This window comes from Myotis daubentonii, chromosome 11, assembly GCF_963259705.1.
Source record: "Myotis daubentonii chromosome 11, mMyoDau2.1, whole genome shotgun sequence".
Taxonomy (NCBI): domain Eukaryota; kingdom Metazoa; phylum Chordata; class Mammalia; order Chiroptera; family Vespertilionidae; genus Myotis; species Myotis daubentonii.
Genome location: NC_081850.1, coordinates 49,621,487 through 49,642,320, shown reverse-complemented (window position 1 = coordinate 49,642,320; position 20,834 = coordinate 49,621,487). Strand labels below are relative to the sequence as shown.

General features: G+C 38.6%; 1 protein-coding gene across 15 annotated transcripts in view; it reads left to right on the top strand.

Annotated features, from left to right (window-relative positions):
• AGTPBP1 (ATP/GTP binding carboxypeptidase 1) overlaps nucleotides 1-16,817 on the top strand; it is a 107,672-nt gene extending 90,855 nt beyond the window's left edge. For 13 of the 15 annotated variants that reach the window (XM_059657076.1, XM_059657070.1, XM_059657081.1 and 10 more), the window contains 2 exons: nucleotides 772-932; nucleotides 16,074-16,817. In XM_059657076.1, coding sequence (XP_059513059.1) covers nucleotides 772-932; nucleotides 16,074-16,248 — 336 coding nt within the window. In that variant the 3' untranslated portion in view covers nucleotides 16,249-16,817. Of the gene's footprint in view, nucleotides 1-771; nucleotides 933-9,531; nucleotides 10,313-16,073 lie in introns of those variants that run through there. The other 2 variants (XM_059657078.1, XM_059657082.1) reach the window with 2 other exon arrangements.
• The last annotated feature ends 4,017 nt before the right edge of the window (nucleotides 16,818-20,834 follow it).

Below are 20,834 nucleotides of genomic sequence, written 5' to 3'. Positions count from 1 at the left end.
CTTTTATTGGTATAAGAATTTCACTTATTTTAGAGATTTATTTTTATCGAAAATTACATGATAAGCAAAATCTTGATTTACACTCCATTTTTATCCTTTTACATGGTTACATTTAACTTCCAGTAAATCGTACATTGTTAGTTGAAAACTCTTGTGTATAAAGGGTATGGGGGTTGTGCTGAAATTTTCTCTTTGCTTTAGAGAAAATTTGAAATGGGCATTTTTAATTGACATGGAATATAGGAACTTATTTTACTAATACTTCATTGGCTTAGATTTGTTTGTTTCTTTTTTGACATAGCTACCTTTCTTTTATTTGTTTATCATACAATAAAAGTACCTATAATGTTCAAGTATACAAATTGGAGCCTTGATTTTAACACTATAATATTTCAACATTGACATCCAGAGTAGTGGATCACAAGAAATATTAGCGAGATTTTGTAAAAATCTATTTTCACACATGAACTCTAAGAGTAACATAAGCACAAAATGTTTATGTATTTTTTTCTTCCCAGTGTATTAGTGAAAATAGTTTGCATTTGATGAATAAGAATAGTTCAGAAATGATTTTTAAAGACAGTTTTCTTTATTACTTAGAATATCTGATATTGCTAAGACATTCTGTTTGTTGAGTCCTAGGTCCATACAAAATATTAATCTTCTAATCTTACTAATGTAATTATAAATTCCTTTTATGTAATTTTAATGAGATACATCCAGAGGATAGCAAACATCATAGTTACACATATAATATTGCTTTATATTCAGGGCTTACAGATTGGTACTCGAGAATTGGAAGAGATGGGAGCAAAATTTTGTGTTGGTCTATTGCGTTTGAAAAGACTGACATCCCCATTGGAATATAGTCTGCCTTCCAGCCTGCTTGACTTTGAAAATGACTTGATTGAATCAAGCTGCAAAGTAACTAGGTAAGGCACACTTGTTTATTCTGTTGTTACCTTGTAGTATTCTATTAGACTTCATTAAATCAGTGAAGCATAGAAAAGGCACAGAGATTTTGACAGTTAAGAACATTTTTAAGATTACTATAATTAAGTTTACACAATTAATATTTATTCCAAGTTGTAATAATATTCTTGATTCTTTAATACTGATTTTTAGATGAAATTTTAATGAAATATTCTTATATTTTGAATGCTGGTTTTAGTGTTCTTAATGATTTACCTTTAACCTCCCAAAAAAGCAGTGTGGAAACCAGTATGTATATCAGGTAATATTTAAATTAAGAGGGCTTTAGAATTAGGATTCATACTTTAAAAGGAAGTCTATTTTGTTGTTATCTACACACCTCATATAATTTTCCAATCATATAATCTTCTGGTTACATATACCAGAAATAGATAATTTAGTATGCCTTTGAAACTTGAACCGTGTCTGCCAAATATTCTTCTAAATAGGTAAATTTTGGTTCCTAAAATTCAATGTATATAAAATTTGATCAGCTATAGGATCAGAAACAATTCAGTATCATAGTTCTTAATCATAATATTAGACCTTAGCATTTTATAGTTTGATGTAGATGAGTAAAAATACTGTCATTATTCAGAACCTTAATTTTTGTTGTTAGATATTGACTTGTCATCAGATTTAATTATTACCATGCTCTATTATATATATCAACTTAGCAGTTTAAGTATAGTAAAACATCAGTTAGAACTTCGTTCACTGTGATAGTTGACGGAGTGATCACCTGAATTTTCTACCCTTGAAAGTGTCTGCTAAACAATAACGGAAGCTAATATAGAGATTGTTAGTTGTTCTCACTGATGTGTAGAAGCCTCCTTTGAAGTTATTTCATTTATTCTCCCCCTACCCTAGCTATGTTGAGGTATAATTCACAAATAAATTTATAAGATATTTGAAGTATGCAATGTGATGATTTGATATATGTATACATTGTGAAAAGATTTCCCATATTGAGTTATGAACATATCCATCCATTACTGTACACATTTATCTGTGTGTGTGTGTGTGTGTGTGAATACTTAAGTTCTACTCTCTTAGCAAATTTCAATTATACAATCTAGTGTTATCAACTATAGTCACCATCACTTCCTCAGACCTTATTCATCTTACAACTGAAAGTTTATATCCTTTCACCAACCTCTCCCTATTTCCTCACCCCCATCCCCTGGCAACCACTTTTCTACTCTGTTTCTATGAGTTCCATTTTTTTCCTTTCTTTTAGGTTTCACATTGAAGTTACACCATGCAATATATATATATTTTTTGGCTCATTTCACTTAGCATAATGTCATCTAGGTTCATCCATGTTGTAGCAAATTAAAATACTTCCTTTTTAAAAAAAGAATAATTTATTGATTTTTAGAGAGAAAGGAAGGGAGAAGAGAGAAATATCAATGTGAGAGCATAATATCAATTGACTGCCTCCTGCACGCCCCCTACCAGGGATCAAGCCTGCAACCCACGCATGTGCCCTGACAGGAAATTGAACCAGCAACCTTTCTGTGTATGGGATGACGCCCAACCAACTAAGCCACACTGGCCAGGTTTCCTTCTTTTTTAAGGCTGAAAAATACTGCATTTTAATCTATGATAATTATGAAAAACTAGAGGCCCGGTGCACAAATTCGTGCACAGGTGGGGTCTGGCCGGCCCGCCCTGATCGGGGCCAGGCTGGCCAGGGGGAGGGGCCACCGGTGGTCAGCTGGCCAGCCCTGCCCCTGATCCAGGTGCGGGGGTGGGGGGATCAGGGCCGTAGTGCGCTCAAAGCAAGCGGTTGTTCTAGTGTTCCAATCTCTTGACTTTTATATGTATAGCTAAGTTTTCAGTTATTCTCTTAAGTATATCTACAATGCTTCATTCAGTAAATATAATTTACTTTTATAAATAACAATGGAAATATAAAAACTAATTACAAGTTTAATAAAGCTTAAAAACTGATCTGTAAAATTATTTTACTTAGAAATCTTGAAACCTCTGAATGTAAGACTTTATATTAAAAAGCTCACAGATTCTTAAACCATGTTGGTATTACTATGTATATAAGCTATAACTAACTTTCTTTTTATTTAATGTTTGTTTTTAACCTCTGCCTCTTTATATTTAAAAATGTCTCATAATTAGAACATAGTTGTTTTTATAAATTTTAATCTGACAGTCATATTTTAACTGAAATATTTAGTTCATTTACATTTATTATAATTATTGACACATTTAGACTTAACTCTACCATCTTTTTGTTTGCTATTTGTTTCACTTGCCCTGTAGTTTTTGTTTGTTTTGCCTTTTTTTGATTGATAGATTTTAGATTGATTTCAGGTTTATATTGATTTTATCCTCTCAATTTTTTTTAAAAAATATATTTTATTGATTTTTTACAGAGAGAAAGGGAGAGAGATAGAGAGTCAGAAACATCGATGAGAGAGAAACATCAATCAGCTGCCTCCTGCACATCTCCCACTGGGGATGTGCCCGCAACCCAGGTACATGCCCCTGACCGGAATCGAACCTGGGACCTTTCAGTCCGCAGGCCGACGCTCCATCCACTGAGCCAAACCGGTTTTGGCTCCTCTCAATTTTTTTAATGGATACTTGGTATTCACACATTCTCAGTTTATCAGAGTCAATACAGATTTGTACTTTTATCTTTTCTTGGACAATATAGGATCCTTAGAACATGTTAACTCCCTCTCAATATATGTGCTGCTGTTGTCAAATATTTTATGAGTATACTATTAATATTTTAAACTTTACAGACATTATTACTGTTTTATGCAGCCTTTGGATTTCTTCATACATTTACTGCCCTCTTCCACTCTTTCCTCTTCACTTATTTCTACATTTCAGATTTTATCTGAAGCAATTTTTCGTTTGTTCAAAGAATACTATTAAGTCTTCATCTTCAGTTTTGAGGGATGTTTTTGCTGGATAGGTGACACTGTCCTTCATTGAAGAGCCATTCTGTTGTCATTGGTCTTCCGCTATTAAGTTGTCAAGTGAGGTACCCGTCTGATTGTTGCCCTTTGAATGTAATCTGTCTTTTAAGGCTAAGTTGCTTTTATGAATTTCTCTTAGTTTTTGGTATGTAGGGGTTTTACTTAGTATTTTATTTATTTTGCCTGGGTTTTACAAGGTTTCTTAAATCTGTGGCTGGATATCTTCCATCAATTTAGGGGAATTCTTAGCCATTTTCTCTTCAAACATTGATTCTGCCCCATTATGTCCTTTCTGGGACTCCATTTACATTTAAGTTTGACCTTTTCATAGATCTTCTGTGTCTTACTCTCATTAATAAGTTTCTGCTCTTTGTCTCTCTGTGCTGTGTTTGGGCTTTTTTTAAAACTTTTAATTCACCCATGCTTTCTTAGGCTGGGTCTTATCTGATGTGAAATTTATCTTTTCAGTTATTAGTTGTAGTTAATTAGGAAGGATTTAGACTTTTTTTCCTTAATCCTTTTGTACTTAGCAAAAGTGTTATTTTACATGTCACCTGAACTATTAAGTAGTTTTCTCAGTACCACTCATTTAAAGAATTTGAGAACCAATAAAACATCTACACTAATAAAAGAGAAACATGAAAATTAACCATCACTCCACCACTCTGCTACACCCACAAGCCATGCCCACCAGCCAATCAGGAGCGAGTATGCAAATTAACCCAACTAAGATGGAGGTGGCCACAGAGCTGGAGCGAGCAGGGGGCTTGGGTTGCCCCCCATGATGCCCCCCTGCTCTGGCTGGCCCTGGGCTCCGCTCAAGGCTACAAAGTTTCAATTATAGAAAATAAATAAATCCCAGATACCTGCTTCCCTCCTCTCAAGGAGGCGCTGAAAAAAATAAAAGAAGGAGGGGCTGGGAGCTTGGGTCGCCAGAGGCCGTGGCCAGCCTGCAAACAGCCAGCAGCCCCTCAACCAGGCTGGCCAGGCACCCCAGCAGGACCCCCACCCTGATCTGGGACACCCTTCAGGGCAAACCAGCCGGCACCCACCTGTGCACCAGGCCTCTATCCTATATAATCCTATATAATAAAAGGGTAATATGCAAATTGATCCTAATAGCAGAACCACTGGGAATGACTGGTCACTATGACACACACTGACCACCAGGGGGCAGACACTCAATGCAGGAGCTGCGCCCTGGTGGTCAGTGTGCTCCCACAAGGGGACCTCTGCTCAGCCACAAGCCAGGCTGATGGCTGCCAGCACAGCAGTGGTGGCGGGAGCCTCTCCCGCCTCCTCAGCAGCGCTAAGGATGTCTGACTGCAGCTTAGGCCTGCTCCCCACTGGCAAGTGGACATCCCCGGAGGGCTCCCGGGCTGCCAGAGGGATGTCTGACTGCCAGCTTAGGCCCGATCCCCTGGGGAGCAGGCCTAAGCCAGCAGGTGGACATCCCCTGAGGGGTCTCAGACTGCGAGAGGGCACAGGCCGGGCTGAGGGACCACCCCCCCCCCCGAGTGCACAACTTTTTGTGCATTGGCCTCTAGTTTAACAATATTTCTCATTAGGATTTTGCATTGATGACTAAATTTTAGTATATTGGGCATATGGAAGAAGTATTTGAAATTTGAGTATGTTTAAAACATTATAGAAAAGTGAAGTTGAAAAATACCAAATTTTGTATAGTGTTTTATCATAATACAAAATGTGCCCATGTTGAAATGAAGCCTAATTGCTGTCTTACAATAAAACAGTATTTGAACTTCTTTTTTTTAAAAATTGAGATAAAATTCACATAGCATAAAATTAACCATTTTAAAGTGAACAATAAAATGGCGTTTTAGTACGTTCACAATTTTGTACAACCACCTGTCACCTCTACATAATTCCAAAACTTTTTATTCCCCCCCACCCCCCAAAGGAGACCCTCATACGCATTAAGCAGTCATATCTGGCCCCTGGCAACCACTAGCCTGCTTTCTGTCTCTGTGGATTTACCTATTCTGGATATTTTAAATAAATGGAATAATACAATGGGTGACCTGTTGTGTCTGGCTTCTTTCACCTTGCTTGTTTCGAGGTTCATCCTTCAATGCAGGAGCTGCGCCCTGGTGGTCAGTGTGCTCCCACAAGGGGACCTCTGCTCAGCCACAAGCCAGGCTGATGGCTGCCAGCACAGCAGCCATGTTGAAGCATGTATTAGTACTTAATCCCTTTTTATGCAGACAGCATGAACATTAGAAAATTTGATGAGAAATTGTTCCTAATACAACTAGTAAAATAAATAGAACTTAAGCTAGAGAATGCCTTTGACATATGCTTAGTTTTACTCCTATTTTGTATTAAAATTTTTAAAAACCTAATTTGGTATGTTGTGATAAAGGTAGAGTACCTTGCTGATAAGGTATAGGGAGTAAGTACAGGTCGGTGGGCCAGTTAACATCATTATGTCCCTTGTTTAAAGGCTGTACTGACCCTGTCATTATAAGAGACTGCCTTGAAGTTATTACAAAGTAGTAATAAAGATATTGATTGCTACAGACTATTAACACTAGGATGAAATATTAAACTCTATATTATCTACACTTTCTTTATGTGAAGCTAGTGTTTATACATATGTAGGAACTTTTTTCCTGAGAAAGTTAAATTAGTATTGTTAAAGAAAAAATTATTCATGACACTTTTTGAGGAATGGGAACCAGGCTTTGTTCAGGAGGACTGCTACATGAGGTTTTGCAGGAGAGGAGAGAGATTGGACTCAACTCTGAACAAGTAAGGAAAAGTGGAGGCTTATAGCCAAGGAGGAGAGTGGGGGTTGTTGGATTGAAACATCGGGGCTGTGGGAGATGTTGGCTAATCGGACTTGACAGAATTTTTGCTGAAATCAGGCCAGGGTGATTTGATGTTGAGGGAGAGGGATTTACGATAAACTGACTGAGCAGGATTCTTGCTGAAACTGGACTAAGAAGGCAGAGCCACTGGACTAAGGACACAGCCCACGGTCAGGGCCTACTTCTCAAGAGGACTCAGAGGAGCCTGACTTAAGTTAAGGGTCTCTGTCAATATAGATGACTTGGGGCCACATGTTAACAGTAATATCTGATACATAGCTCTGTAGTAAAGCTTACTGGTATTAATGTGCTTTATCTTTATGTGAAGTTTACCATTTAATCAAGCCAATCTTAAAAGATCTTTCTAGTTAATAGCTGTGATGCACATAGTTGAGCCTGGTTTGCATTTCTTAGTCATGTATTGCTACCACGTAGGAAATTCTTACAGCTATACTTGCTGTTGGGATATTTTCTAGGCAGATAAATCATGCCACATAGTTGAAGATCATATCACACTTCCAGTCCACTTGAAATCATAGTGGTTTATAAGTACAAGTGAACCAATAGTGTTTTTGTGCTGAGTCAATGAAATGCTATTGTACTCACAGATACAGAGGAGATGAAAGTCATCTAGAAAAATAAGTTTGGGATTTATATGAGCACTTCCAGGACCCCAGGCCAGATTAGATTATAATGAAAGCTTTGAGGCTTATAATAAGAGAAGGAAATGCTCCTTATCATTGAGATCCAGATAGGTATCAAACTAGTAATTTCTAATCTCTAAGATTTAGCTATACAAGGAGTTTGCTGACTGTATATTTTATAGATATTTGTGTGTTTTATTTTTAGTAGCCTCTTGGAAGAAAAGTTATTCTTCTCACATAAGTATCTATTTGAGACTTTAATATAAAAAGACCGTATATCAGAATAAGGAAGAATACATACTCCTTCAAAGAGGATTCATTCTATCCTTTAGTAGGCTATAGAGTAGGGCACATGGCTCCACTCCAGTGTGGGACTTAGCTGACTTGAGGTGGATTTGCAAAACCTGTGAAACCTGTTTGATCCTTGGTTCAGCCCTTCCCCTCCAGAGGTCGAAATTGAAGGCCTAAGACTTCTTTCCTCAGTACTGCGGTTCTGCCAAAAATTTTGTGTTTATTTTCTGTTTCATTTGTTTTGCTGCTTTCTGCTCTGTTTCTCAGCTTTGTGTATTATGTATTTTAAAAATTTGTCAAGTGCCATTAGGGGAAAACTGTTGGGGTCACATCTGTGCAACTCCCTTCTTTCAGGAAGCTTGGCAGCCCTGAACTCCCGTTTTTTGCATGCAATTCTTTGAAATTGCTGAAAGCTCTTTGGACTTCCCTACCTCTTAGCAGCTGCCCTTGCCTGACCTTGGTTGCCTATGGACTTTGCCCCAAGCACCCTTTCCCTTGATTGATTTTGCTTTGTATCCTTTCACTGTATAAGTCTTAAGTGTGTGCTGAATCCTGAAGTCTTCGCAGCAAATCACTCAGCCCAGAGTGGGACTCCCAACACATGTGTGCCATTCTGAATTTGTTAAGTTTGATTATTATCTCCGAGATTTTAGTGTTTTATTGAGAATGATCAGAGACAGCTGGTATTGTAATCCCTTTGAATGTGTGTGAAAACAGGCTCAGAGATGAATTTACCCATGGTCATCCATCTAGTAATTCCCAACAGAACCAGGAATGCATCCAGGTCTAACTCCAGAATTCCCCTGTACTTTCATTATATCTTGTGTCTTCCAAGTAATTGAAAAGGAGTGGCTTCAGTTTTTGAAGCTCTCCTGTGTTATGTGAGAATTTAATCATTTAGTCCTCCATTGTGTCTAAGGAATGTTATTAGAACAATAGTAAAGTAAGTTGGAGTTTATTAGTTAATTACTGTTTCGAAAGGACAGTTTAGTTATACTTTCCAACAAAGTATGTGTAAATTAGCTTCCCCCTCCAAATAGGTAACATTCTCTTGTTAGATATTCTGTACACTAAGTCTGAGTGTTTGTATGTGCATGTGCAAGTGTGTGCAAGTACTTACATGTATCCTTATATGTCTATCACTTAAGATGGACAGAGTTGTTCCTTGTATTTTCTATGGATGATTTTATTCACTTTGTGATATTTAGGAGATGCTATATCTCTTATAAGCTAGGAATCAAATTATATAAGTAAAATATTCTCTAATATTTATGTGCATAGATATATTCTGCCACATTAGACCTGACATTTCATCCCAAAGATACAATCAGCAAGTCACAAATTGCTGAGACTTTGGGCCATGGAATTGTTTGTGCATGAAATTCTACTCCAGGATATCTTTATTGTGCTGTTTTAAAATAGGTAGGTTAGTCTCAAAATTGTAGCCCAACATGAGATTAAGGAGGGATTCGAGTTACAAAGATAAGGTAGTATTTTTAGTCCTATTGACCTGGGGCAGCTCTTTGTGTGGGCTCTTTAGGAATTGAGAAAGGATTGATTTACTCTTTTCTTTAACAAGGTAGGTTTTATTAATGTCATAATAACATTTTATATTTGTACAGCTTAAGAGTTCACAAATGCTTTCATATTTACTACCTAATTTGAGGCAAACAACTTTGTGAGGTCATAGGGCTGATATTGTTATCTTGGCTTCACGTGTGAGAAAAACGGGTGCTTGGAGAGAGAGACTTGCTTAAGACGCGGCTGGTTAGTAGAAGAGAAGAGGCACAAGAGAATTTCTGACTCCATATACAGTGTTTTGTTTCTCTCATGCTTGTATAGGTAACAGAGCTGAAGATCTACATCCTGCTGTCTCGGATGGCCAGTCAGCTCTAATGGAAGTAGACGGGTATTCGTTTGAGGAAGATGGTGAATTCCTTAGGTTTAATTTTGTGCAGTGCTTATTAACAGCTTAATATGAAGATAGCTTTAAAACTTTGAATCTGAATGAAGCACAGTTTTTTCCTGTTTTAGAAATAGTTGCAATTATAAACCTTTTCTGCATCATGATGACACCATGCAGCGGAGAATTTTACTGCCTTCATCTGTGAGAAGGCCCTTTGGGTGAAGGTTTTGTATTTTTCTTGAAGCAGCACAAGGAGGATTTGTATTTAGACTAAAATGCTATTCTCCTTTAGAATGAAATGTTCCATATTGAATTGTTTCTGACTTTGTCATCTTTACACTAAGAATTAAAATCCGGGGTAGAAGGCTGTTAAGGCAGGTGTGTCTAGGACAGCTGTTGGGGGATGAAGCAAGAACAGGGAAAAAGGAGTAAACTTACATGAAGAAAATGAGGGATGTGAGGAAATAGTGGTGGAAAACCAAAATTACAGCAATGGGAAAGAATTAAATGTTGATTAGACATTTTTTATGATTGAAATAATATTTGAATTCCTATCTACTAATGGAAAGGGATTAATTATTTTATAACCCTAGGGCAAATTACCTTAAAATCTTTCTCTAAGTGATAGTTATTGTGTGATAATGTGTGTGAAGGTACTTCCTAAATTGTAAAGTGTTTAAAACGTATGTTGTAATTATTAATAAAAGTGAAACTGAATTGTTGTGATTGGTCTTGTGCCTTAATTTTTTTACTAAAGTGAAATCAGTGGGAGAGGGTGATGTGAAAGTCACTGATCTTGCAGACCTTGTGGCTCCTCATAGATGATGCAGTGGACATTTGTTTAGGGCCTGCAATGTGTCAGGCACTTCTGGGAGCTGCCAGGTGGTACTAAGATGGGTAAGTCACAGTTTCTGACTTTAAAATGCTTATGACTTAGTACTGAGAACACAGGCCCCCACAGGTAGATGGTTTCAACTGCATCTGAGTAGTGATCAGGTGGAATGTTTGTGCAGGGTGCAAAGGGAATAAAAAGAAAGGGCTCTTATCCCAAGCTGGGCTTTAAGAAAGGAAGACATGTAAAGATGAGCACAAGTTGCGGTTTGAAAGAAATGTGAATGGTGAGAAGGAAGATGGGAAGTATGTCCTAAGCAGAGGAAACAGTGCCCTGTAAGTGAAGATCTGTAAAGTGTTCGGTAAGGTGTGGTCTGGACAGTCATTGGCAAGACTTGCTTACTGAGAATTCTGGTTTTATGACTCAGTGAATGATACTGAGAAAACGCAAGAGGAGCTGACTTGGTGGGGAGAACAATGAACATGCCACATCAGTTGAACGTGCCACATTCACAAGGTGCCTGTGAGATAGACATGTGACTATACTAGCAAGTCCAGGCATACACAGGGAAAATTCAAGGCAGAAGCTGGGGCTAGACATTTGGATTTGGAAATGATCAGAATGTAAATTAAAATACATGAAGTCACTCAGAGAGGGCATGCATAGAAGAAAGAGCAGTTACAGCAGCGGTTCTCAACCTGTGGGTCATGACCCCTTTGGGGGTCGAATGACCCTTTCACAGGGGTCGCCTAAGACCATCGGAAAACACATATATAATTACATATTGTTTTTGTGATTAATCATTATGGTTTAATTATGTTCAATGTGTAACAATGAAAATACATCCTGCATATCAGATATTTACATTACGATTCATAACAGTAGCAAAATTACAGTTATGAAGTAGCAACGAAAATAATTTTATGGTTGGGGGTCACCACAACATGAGGAACTGTATTAAAGGGTTGCAGCATTAGGAAGGTTGAGAACCACTGAGTTAGAGCATTGTTATGAGCACCTACTTTTGAGGCTTACACAAGGAGTGAAGAGCACTTGATCAGCATTGAGAAGAGACAGAGGAGAGTCAGAATTTCCCCCACAGTCAGCACAGCAGAGAGACCTAGAAAAAACGGACTGGAAAGTGGCAGCTGGAAGAGCAGTAAGAAGACTGCTTTCCGTGGAGTGAGGGGTTTAATCTTCCTTCCCTTTCTTCTCTCTCAGTATTCCTCCAGTTCCTTAAACCTAGATCTGATCGCTCCTCCCCTCCTCCCCTCTACTGCTCACCCTCCACCTCCCAGTACATAAGTTAGCAATGAGGGCCCAGCCCCATCACCATTGCTGGAGGTACTCTGTATACTTCAGCAGCAGGCTAGGAACATGATTTTGTTAGATCTGCAGATGAACCATCAGGACCAGTATGGGTTACCAGAGTGGAATAGGAGGATGAAACTGGTCCGCTCTGGGCATAAGGATGATCATTTCATATTATGACAGTGTCCAGGGAGAAAACAAACAAGTATGTGGCAAGAGATTGGTCTTTTCTTGCTTTCTCTCCTCACTCTTCCCCCCTCCTTTGCTTCAGCTAGCCTTCTATTTATGCTAAGAATCACCTGAGACATCCTGTAAATTTGAAATAACAAAGTTAAGCAGAGGAATGAATTAGTTTTTCAAAAGAAAGAGAATAATCATTTTGAAAGGCAAATAATTTTTTCTTTTAATCTAACTTTTCCCCCTAAAGATATAACAGAGTCATGAGAAATATTTTAGATGCATAATTGAAAGCTGCACACTTGTTTTTATGAGTGTGAGTTCTGTTGTAAATTCTCCCATAAACCTCCTGGCCATCAGCTTGGTTTATCAGGACTACTCCATCATAGTAAGAGGTAGTTTGCTATATATCAGGTCAAGATGGTTTTGTAATATATTATTTTCTCTTATGTAATGAACAAAATTAAAAAAAATTGGAGAAACCAAGATGGCCGCATAGGTAAACACCGGAAATTGCTGCCTCCCACAACAACTTCAAAAATACAACGAAAAGACAAAACAGACAACCAGAACTACAGGAAGGCTGGCTGAGTGGAAATTCTACAACTAGAAGGAAAGAGAAAAGCACACCGAGACTCAGAGGAGCTGTGGAAGTAAAGTGCAGAGGTAGGGAGGCTCGAGTGTGTGTGGAAAGGGGCTGGCACCTGAGGACGCGGCTGTCTTTTTGAATCGGGAGGGAGTCACAAGCTCCCGACTGCTCTGAACTCCAGTTCCAGGAAGTCTCTGGGGACCCAGGATTCCTATGGGGAGAAACTGGACTGTCTGGCAGCAGACAGAACTCGGAACTTGAGGGTGGCTTTCCCTCAGAGGTGCTTGCAGCAGTTACCGGGACACTGGGACGTGGGGCCCCTTAGGGCAGGGCTGAGGATCAGCCATAGCTGCTTGCTCCGCCTTATTGATTCCTTGAGACCCCGCCCCACCCAGGCTGTGGCAGAGGCTTTTGTATATGAATGCCCTGGCCCTTTGCAATCTGAAAATTACCTAACAAATTGCAGCTGGGCCAGACAGACCCAGAACTTGCAAGAGAAGGCCCAAGGCCCCACAGCAGCTTGCATTGCTTCACAGCTGGGCCTCATCTGGGCACCTCCAAACCCCCAAAAAGGAAGGGGAATCTGCAGATCTCATCGTAGCTCCTGCTGGGTAGCCTCAGCCAGAGGCTAAATTAGCACCTCCTTAGATCCAAGAGCCAGTGTATCCAGTGGTCAGAGTGGGACCATCCAGATTACAACTCCTCAGATCCATAAGGGACACACACTCAGGGGGCAGACTCAGTGAGCACCAAAGCCCCACTGAAGCAAGTCTTGCCCCAGAAGGGTGTCTTCAGCACAGAAGTTCTCCCACTGCAGACACAGCTGATTCTCACAGCCAATTGGCCTGGAGGTCAATTCCTCCCAGTGATACCTACAACAATCAAGGCTTAACTACAACAAGACTGTGCACAAAGCCCACAAGGGGGTGCACCAAGAGTGTCCACCTCAGGTAATTGGGGAGGCTGAGCCACTGGGCCCTATAGGACACCTAGCACAGAAAACCACTCTACCAACACAGGGAAGCATAAAAAATGCGGAGACAAAGAAACAGGTCACAAATGACAGAAATGGAGGAAAGCAAACGACTGGATATAGAGTTCAAAACCACACTTTTAAGGTTTTTCAAGAACTTTCTAGAAACCGCCGACAAATTTAGTAAGACCCTCAAAAAGATGGGTGAGACTGCCGATAAATGTAGTGAGATCCTCAAGAAATCTAGTGAGACCATCGAGGGTATGAAAAAGGACCAACTAGAAATTAAGCATACACTGACTGAAATAAAGGATATTATGCAGAGTTCCAACAGCAGACTAGAGGATCGCAAGAATAAGTCAACGATTTGAAATACGAAGAAGCAAAAAACACCCAACCGGAAAAGCAAAACAAAAAAAGAATCCAAAAATACGAAGATAGTGTAAGGAGCCTCTGGGACAGCTTCAAGTGTACCAACATCCGAATTATAGGGGTGCCAGAAGAAGAGAGAGAGCAAGATTTTGAAAACCTATTTGAAGAAATAATGACAGAAAACTTCCCCCACTTGGTGAAAGAAATAGACTTACAAGTCCAGGAAGCGCAGAGAACCCTAAACAAAAGGAATTCAAAGAGGACCACACCAAGACACATCATAATTAAAATGCCAAGAGCAAAAGACAAAGAGAGACTCTTAAAAGCAGCAAGAGAAAGACAGTCAGTTACCTACAAGGGAGTACCCATACGACTGTCAGCTGATTTCTCAACAGAAACCATGCAGGCCAGAAGGGAGTGGCAAGAAATATTCAAAGTGATGAATACCAAGAACCTACAACCAAGATTACTTTATCCAGCAAAACTATCATTCAAAATTGAAGGTCAGATAAAGAGCTTCATAGGTAAGGAGAAGCTAAAGGAGTTCATCACCACCAAACCAGTATTATATGAAATGCTGAAAGGTATCCTTTAAGAAGAGGAAGAGGAAGAAAAAGGTAAAGATACAAATTATGAACAACAAATACACATCTATCAACAAGTGAATCTAAGAATCAAGTGAATAAGTAATCTGATGTACAGAATAAACTGGTGATTATAATAGAATCAGGGACATAGAAAGGGAGTGGACTGACTATTCTTGGGGGGGAAAGGGGTGAGGGGGATGTGGGAAGAGACTGGACAAAAATTGTGCACCTATGGATGTGGACAGTGGGGGGGGGGTGAGGGCAGAGGGCGGGGTGGGAAGCAGGTGGAGGGGAGCTATCGGGGGAAAAAAGAGGAACAAATGTAATTATCTGAACAATAAAGATTTAATTAAAAAAAAATTCTAGGAAAAAGGATATTCTTACCAGATGAGTTTGCTTTCTCCTCTCAGAAAATTGGAACCTTATAATCCATTCACTTGTTTTTCTTGCCCAAACTTGCAGCTATCTGGACCGAATTTGATATTCAGTTACACGAATTCTTTCATTTTAGGGGTCTAATGACATCTGCTTCTCTGCTTATTTTAACAGATTATTGTTCCCTTTTTATTGTCTGATTTTGTAGCTTTTAATTGCACCAGGGATGCGAAATCCGTTTGGAAGCAGGTGGGATATAAATGAACATACATCTATATGAAATTAAGATAGTTTGGGTCACAAAATGGGGACATTGAAATGCTGCTGTAGTGTTTTGTTGATAGTGTGTCTGTGTATGTGTGTGTGTAATCTCTCAAATGAGGAAAATAAGAATACTGCTATTTTATTGAAGAGAAAATAATATATACCCTAGTGGAAAGATTGTCTTAATCCCAAACAATGTACCTGATGAAATATGTAGAAGCACTTAGTGCTTTTAAGCAAATATATTATTCTGTGTCCCCAGGGAAAGTAAGTAATATGAATATGGAATGTTCACTTGTTTTTAATTTTTATTCTTGACCAATAGAAACTGAGGATGGATATATGTTTTTATGGCTAATAATCACTTTACAGACTTTGAAGTGATGTCAGTGCATTACTGGAGGAACCAATTAAATACCCAGTTTCTTCTCTCTTTTTTTTTTTTACTTTCTTGATTTTTAGAGAGAGAGGAAGGGAGAGGGAGAGAAAGAAACATCGATGTGAGAGTGCAACATCGACCAGCTGACTCTCACTGGGGACTGAGCGTGCAACCCGGGCACGTACCCTTGGCTGGGAATCGAACTGGCAATCTCCCGGTGCGCAGAACGACACCCCAACCAACTGAGCCACACTGGGCAGGGCTACCCACAGTTTCTTATAAAGCCTACTGAAATTATCTGTTGCTTGTTTTATAGAAAAAACTCTTCAAAGAAGTAATCTAATGAGAGTCTATTGTTTTTTGTTGCTCTCTAATTGTAGGATGTATATGACACTCTTGTAATATAATTAAAAATTAGCATTTCACCCTTTGTTTTTAGTGTAAGGAGGTTTTAACCATTATAAATCTCTTAATTTGCTCATTTGGATAACATTTTTAAAGTTGGCCCAACCAGGTTTATTACATTGAAATCCGAGTGACTCCAGTGTGTTCAAATAATCTTATACTAGAACCTTAAAACCTAATGAAGCCTTGTATGTTCTGTGTGCTTTGGCTGCAGCCCCACCACTTACGTTTTGGATGAAGATGAACCTCGATTCCTCGAAGAAGTTGATTACAGTGCCGAGAGTAATGATGAGTTAGATATTGAATTAGCTGAAAGTGCAGATTATGAAACTTCTACTCAAGAAGAAGTACTTTCTGACTCTGATTCATCCAGAACATACCTACCGTGAGCCCTCTGCTGTCTCTTGTAAATGCAAAGAAGAAATGAGCTATCTTGATTTTTATTACATGAGAAGTTTGGAAGAAATGAGTTTATAGAGAGCTGACTCATAAAGATAAAAAGAAACTTGGGCCTGTTTGGTTTCAAGACAATAAATATATTATTAATTCATGATAAAATTGGCACTTGTTTTATTTTAGCTATTCAATGCACTTTATACAGCATTGAATCATCAAGTATTGGATTTATGTTTTTAAAGGAAACCCTGAGTATCATTGCATGAATTTTTATCTCCTCATGGTGATATCCTGCATCAGCTGGATAATTCTGGAGTGTGTGAGAATATAAAATCTAAATTCTAGAGTTGTTGAGAATCCTGAGCTTTTGAGAACTAATATATATGTACATGGATGTCTATAGATGTGTCTGTGTAGGGAGGGTGGGTAGATATTGAAGATAAGACTGTTCTTCTGAATCATGTTAACTGTTGAGCTGTGACTGAATAATCCAGAGTTTGCCTTGAAACCATTACATTCTACATTTACCAAATTAAACAAATAAAAACGATATTAAATACTGTATTCATTTCGTCATCCTTTCTAACCAGTTCAGATTATTGGTTTATAGAATATTTGCGGAAATATTATAGAAATCCAACATCTGAACACACATTGAGAAAAATTTGTAAAAAAAATGCTTAATTTACCAGTGTTAAGTGTTTCCTGATATGGCACACCTCTACCTGTTGTAAAAGATGTAACTGAACAGCTCTTTTGTCTAAAATGGTGTCTCCTGGGTGCACCTGGAGTTTATGACTTCAGTCAGTTTGTTAAGAAGCTTTAAAAATGCAGTGAGGATACAGTCCGGTGTTAAATGTACAGTTGCATGCAAGTGCGTTTAGCATTTCCTGAACCGTGCTGTGCTGTTAGACTTACTGAAGTAAACCTATTCAGGGTAAGCCGGCACTGGCACCTGAGTCCTAGGTGACTGCAGTGAGTGTAAGCCTTTTCTTGTTGTGACATCTTCCCAAGTTTAAGCTGCCTTGCTGCAGGAATGACTTTGTTTTCAAATAAAATATAACAAGTCCAGTGACAGTGGATAAGTGCTTTAAGAGCTAAGTTTCTGTTGTAGCAAAAGAAATCCAAAAAGATACCTCATTAACAGATTTTTTTTTCCTTTTTAAAATCTTTATTGTTGAGAGTACTGCAGTATTGTACCCCCACTACCCCCCCTTGCACCCAGTTCCCACCCCACCCCAGTCCTTCACCACTCTATTTAATGTCTGTGTCCATGGGCAATGCATATAGGCATATAAATTCTTTGGTTAATCTCTTCTCTGGGACTCAGGGGCTTAGGTTTTGGCACATTAGTTTTGCTTATTCCTGAGTCATTTTTTTTCAGTCTTTTTAAAAAACTAATAATTGGAAAGAAAGAAAAGTATATTTTGGATTTTTGCATTTTCCAAATCAGTGATTTTCATTGTATTGTTTGAGGCATTTTACCCACAATGTAGCTTCCTTTTGGTGTCATGGGAACCATGTCTAAAAACGGCATGGAGCCATTGATGAAGAGGTCTTTTTCTCTAAATAGCCTAATTCCTTTTTTTTCTTTTTTTTAAAATATATTTTTATTGATTCTCTACAGAGAGGAAGGGAGAGAGATAGAGAGCCAGAAACATCGATGAGAGAGAAACCGACCAGCTGCCTCCTGCTGGGGATGTGCCCGCAACCAAGGCACATGCCCCCGACCGGAATCGAACCTGGGACCCCTCAGTCCGCAGGCTGACGCTCCATCCACCAAACCAAACCGGTTTTGGCAATAGCCTAATTCTTATTAATCTTAGAAAAAAAGACTAAATGGATTGTGAAGTTGAAAAAAACCTCTTGGTGTGTGGTGACCTAATACTTTAGGAGAGGTCAGGATACTTTAGCAAGGTAAAGTAGTATGTATTTAATAATTTGTCTGATTTATCATAGTTATTATTTATATGTTTTATACATAACACATTACATATTTAATTATATATTTTTCAGAGTAGATTATGGAGCCACTATGTCCATATTATGAATTTTTCTTGGTTCTTACAACATTAGAAATTAAAAACCAAAGCAGTCATGAAAAGCAGCTACAGCTACTAAAATGGGCAGAATAACTCAAAACTTCACTTTATTATGTTAAGCGGTGTAAAAACCCTGTGCCATGCATGTACTGTTACAATATTTTGTTTTGATTAAGTTCATCTTTTAGCATATGTGATAAACCTGAATATGCCTTTTATTAAGCAATTATTCATAGAATTAAAGAGGAAGTCTTTATGGTTAGGAAATGATCTTTTTTCTTAAACGATAAATAGCTTTGGAAATATGAGAAATAATTTAAAATCTTTCGTAATTAGATGTAAAAATAAGTTTCATTGGCTAGTTGTAGCTAAAAATTGCCCTACCTCTTACCTCTGTGACTGTGTCATTTCAAGACTTTCAAAGAATGATTTCAGGACTTTTTCATAAGCCTGGAAATTAATGTGTAGCCCATCAACTGAGACTAATGACGGAGTTTAGATTTATTTGCTTTATCTTGTGTTTGGAACTACAGTGAATTTCTTTCTTTCTTTTTTAACCAGTGAATTTCTTAAATGTAGTTTTGGTCTAATTCAGTGGTTCTCAAACTGTATGTGTACATCAGAATTACCTGAGACCTTGCTTCTCAAAACAGAGATTACTGATCATAAAGATCTGGGGTAGGGCCCCTAAATTTGCATTTCTTAAAAATTCTTCAGTGCTGTGGGAACCACACTGAGAACCACTGGTGTGGTCTCATGTGCTCTTTCATGATCACAGTTTCCTAAGAATCAGAGGACCTCTGACTTGGAAACTAGCAGCAGAGATGGTTTAGATCAGTGGTTGCCAACCTTTCGGACCTCACGGACCACCAGTGGTCCGCGGACCACCGGTTGGCGATCGCTGGTTTAGATCAAACTACCCTGTGAAATCAAGAACATTTACACAAAGTCACAGGATCATTGGGCATGGCCAGGGTTTTAGCCCAGGTCTCCTGACAGTTAGCCTCATGTTCCGACCACAGAGAAGATGCTGCCCTTTGCCTTTCCCCAAAGATGAGGAATGTTAAAAGCTCTAGGGTCTCGAGTTTGTGAAATGTAGTCAGGCAAGGCAGAATGCAAAAACCTATGCTGCACACTGGCTCTTCCTTCATTGCAGCCATAGTGCTGTTTGAACCCAAGATTTTGTCTTCCATTCATTCGTTTCTGCCACTTTTTCCAGTTTCTGTGTGGTGTTTGGAAACATGGACATTTGTCTGAATCCTAATTAAAATAAGTAACCTGGAGTTTGACTTCATATAGCATACTAACAGCAATGAATACAATACTTTTAACTTTCAGATGTCCAAATTATGATGACCATATTGTGAGCACTGAGATGGATAATGTAGTAAATGTATTAATGGAATTGTTTTGTGCACGATCCAGAAATAAATGGCAGTCATGAAACTACAAATGCATCTTTTTAAATCCTTTTGTTGTATATGTACTTTAATCATAAAACTTTAATTGAAAATCAGTGATTTTTCTTATTTTGGTGAGGGTTCAGTAGCCATATGTAAACCTTAATTCTCTCCATTAGGAAAAACCTGTTGAAGCAATATTTTAATTGAAAAGCCATTCTACCTTACACAATAGAATGTTGTTATTTATGTTAAGTAAATATTTCTCAGGTCCGTATGTCTGAAACCTGTCTGAAAAACCAGCAGCCTCTCATGCCATCCTGGGAGGTGGCTCCATCCAAAGCCGTGTTCTAAGAGAAGTTAAAAAGAGGAGAGTTCTTTCACCCAAAGGGACACTCTGGGAAGGCAGAAACATCAGATGTCCACTCAGACACATCAGACGTAACTAATTTTTTTACCTACCAGAAAAGTTTACGGGGCTAGAAATGACCTTATTTTTGGCATTGCCAGCTCAAAACTTAGGGGTTATTTCTTCCAGTCATGACACTTGTTGGGGGTTTCAGAGATAATATTGTCCCAGGAGCTGACTTTTCAGCATCGTGAAAGTTCTCTCCAGTAGTAATAGAGGTCACAAATGTGAAATATCAATATTGAAAGTGAGGACCTCTTTAATGGTGTACCGTCATAAGATGGACATAGGGAGTAAGTAGAGGGGGGTCAGAGATCCCTTTGTTGAGTTTCATTGGTTAGAGTCTAACCATTAGACCAATGAGCAGATATAATGGGATGACCTCTTAGTATTATTCAGTTAGCAATTTAAAAGCTACTTCCACCCACCCACTGATTAGAATTGTAAACGCCTGCTTTTCATCCACACCAGATTTGTAGATAAAGAGAATTTAAATAGCTCTTTAAAGTTCAAGAAGTGCTTTCCTAAAAGTTATTTGAGCCCAGCTGGTGTGGCTCAGTGGTTGTGTGTCAACTTATGAACCAGGAAGTCACAATTTGATTCCCGGTCAGGGCACATGCCCAGGTTGTAGGCTGGATACCCAGGGTGGGGCATGCAGAGGCAGCCAATCAATGATTCTCTCTCATCATTGATGTTTCAATCTCCCTCTCCCTCTCTGAAATAAAAAA